At 38.9% G+C, this 2,500-nt stretch overlaps 1 protein-coding gene across 1 annotated transcript in view; it reads right to left on the minus strand.

The window, feature by feature from the left end:
* The window catches only part of LOC137658135 (uncharacterized), a 4,659-nt gene extending 3,485 nt beyond the window's left edge, over window positions 1-1,174 (minus strand). The window contains exon 1 of the mRNA XM_068392819.1: window positions 291-1,174. Within this exon, the coding sequence (XP_068248920.1) occupies window positions 291-1,170 (880 nt within the window). The 5' untranslated portion in view covers window positions 1,171-1,174. The remainder of the gene's footprint in view (window positions 1-290) is intronic.
* Between the last annotated feature and the right edge of the window lie 1,326 nt (window positions 1,175-2,500).

Below are 2,500 nucleotides of genomic sequence, written 5' to 3' on the forward strand. Positions count from 1 at the left end.
ATATATATATATATATGTGTGTGTGTGTGTGTGTGTGTGTATGTGTGTGTACCTCTATATATATAGATATATTTATTTATTTATACACACACACACACACATATATATATATATATATATATATATATATGTTTATATATATGTATACAGAATAATAGAATCCATAGTAAGGCTAAAAATTTTTTAGGATACCATATTGACACAGCCAACACAATCACAGAAGCGCATATACTTACACTTACACACGCAAAATGATAAGAAAAAACAGCATTTGTGCACAAAGAACTTACAGAAAATGGAATGAAAGATAATGGCGAGAATTGCGTTGACGCCCAACGAGACAGGATCATATTTTGAGATAGAAAGAATACCAGGTATGGGAAAGGCGACTACACCTCCTACTCCGCCAACATCTTCCTTGGCGGGTTCTTCTACTTCCGGGAAAAGAACTTCTTCCGGGTTTGTGATGTATTTCTGGAACTCCTTCTTTGTGGTGTGCCACCAATGGCTGAGGGCGTCGTATCCTGAGTAATCTTTGATGGCGTTCAAGGCCATGTTGGCTAACTTTCCTATAGGGTCGACTTTCAAAGATTCATAATAAATGTTGAGGTCATTCTCTCCTTGGCCATCTCCATTTATGTCCGTCGAGTCCTTCTCCTTGACGAAAACTCTTTTCAGAAATAGCTCCCCCAGTTCTTCCCAGATGGAGCTGGGTGCATCGTCTGCAGGATTTTCTATATCATTAGCATCTACCGTGCTCTTGATGATGGGCAGGATCTGTTGGAAATAACCCAGCCATTCACTCCAGGAGTCGTCTAAAACGTCAGTCGCTAGAGCATCGTCCTTGTCGACAACCCTGACGAAATGGAACTGTTTTTCCAGATACTTCAGTAAGTCAACCATGCTATTCTCGAACAACTGGGGCGTCACATGCTTGTATGGATAGTCGTGAATGTGGGTTTCATACGCGACGTCAGGCTTCAGTAGGTCAAGAGTACTTAGGGACTCCGACTTGACGAAATCATCTTTCGTCGGTTGGAATAAAGGTTCAGCCTTTGGGCCCTGTTTTTGGCCCTGTTTTGGGCTCTCTCGGGGCGCTGCTTCTAACCCTGGCCGCATCAATATCGCAGTGAATAGGGCCCAAAGCAGCTTCTTCGTCAGCTGCTTCATGCTGTGCTGAAAGAAAATAGTGTGAAACAGTATTTGACTTTGAACATTTAATTAGTAAGGATTGAAGAGCCACAAACAGGCTGTGATAGAAGGTGAGATATAGCTCAAACATTTGTAAAACATTGACCAAACATTCAACATCTTACTCATGAGGTGTATAAGATATTTATCTATAAAAATCTAGCAAGAGTATCTTTGGTAGTTAACTGTAGCTCTCCCAGAACAGAGCTCAGAACCCAATTAACATTTGTTACATGTAGATTAGATTGATCTATCTCCTGTTATATGGCATGTGAAAAAAGGCTTAATTTTAGGTATTTAATGTTAATGTGAAGATAGAAACATTGTAATGATTTGTAACTTAAAGATATCGTTGTATTCTAGAACAAGAACTAATGGATATTTCTCATAACTTATTCTACGCCACCACTGGCCAGGCATGCGTATTGCGTAATATTAGCCTTGGACATTGAAGAGTTCATCAGGAATTTTCCAGAGAAAATGGGTCCCAATATAAGAGGATGGCAACGGGTTAGAGAGAAGAGACTTGATTTCTTTTTCTCCGATGAACATTACTCTGAAAGAGACATTTCTTAGATACCATCTGTGATGCTGCTAAATTTCTTCCATTATATCAACTTCTTCTTCTTCTTCTTTGTCTGCATCTTTTCCCACTTTTATGTGGGGTCGATGTTTCTGGCCAGCGTTCTCCATCTACCTCTTTCCCACACTTCATCACCGGTTAATCCCTTTGATCGAAGGTCATCCCTGATACAGTTCATCCACCTTCGCTTTGGTCTCCCTCTCCTTCTCGTTCCCTGTACCTCCATTTCCATCACTCTCCTCCCAATATACTGTTCATCTCTTCTCAGGACATGACCATACCACCCATTATTTCAACACTGCTCATATACTAAATAAGGAAACCCTGGAAGATTGAATATCACCAGAGGTTGCGTTCCTATTTTTCATGTTTTATATATGAATCTGCGACCTGGAAAATCCTCCAAAAAATCGGAGCTGAGTTTTGTAGTCATCTCTCTCTTCATTATTATTATTATTATTATTATTATTATTATTATTATTATTATTATTATTAACTGTTAAACTACAACCCTAGTTGGAAAAGCAGAATGCTATAAGCCCAGGGGCCCCAACAGGGAAAATAGCACAGTGAGGAAAGGGAAGGAAAAGAAAAAGAAAATATTCTAAGGGCAGTTACAACATTAAAATAAATAATTCTTATATAAACTATAAATACTTTAACAAAACAAGAGGAAGAGAAATTACATAGAATAGTATGCCCAAGTGTACCCTCAAGCAAGAGAAC

The sequence above is a fragment of the Palaemon carinicauda genome, chromosome 19 (genome assembly GCF_036898095.1).
Source record: "Palaemon carinicauda isolate YSFRI2023 chromosome 19, ASM3689809v2, whole genome shotgun sequence".
Taxonomy (NCBI): Eukaryota; Metazoa; Arthropoda; class Malacostraca; order Decapoda; family Palaemonidae; genus Palaemon; species Palaemon carinicauda.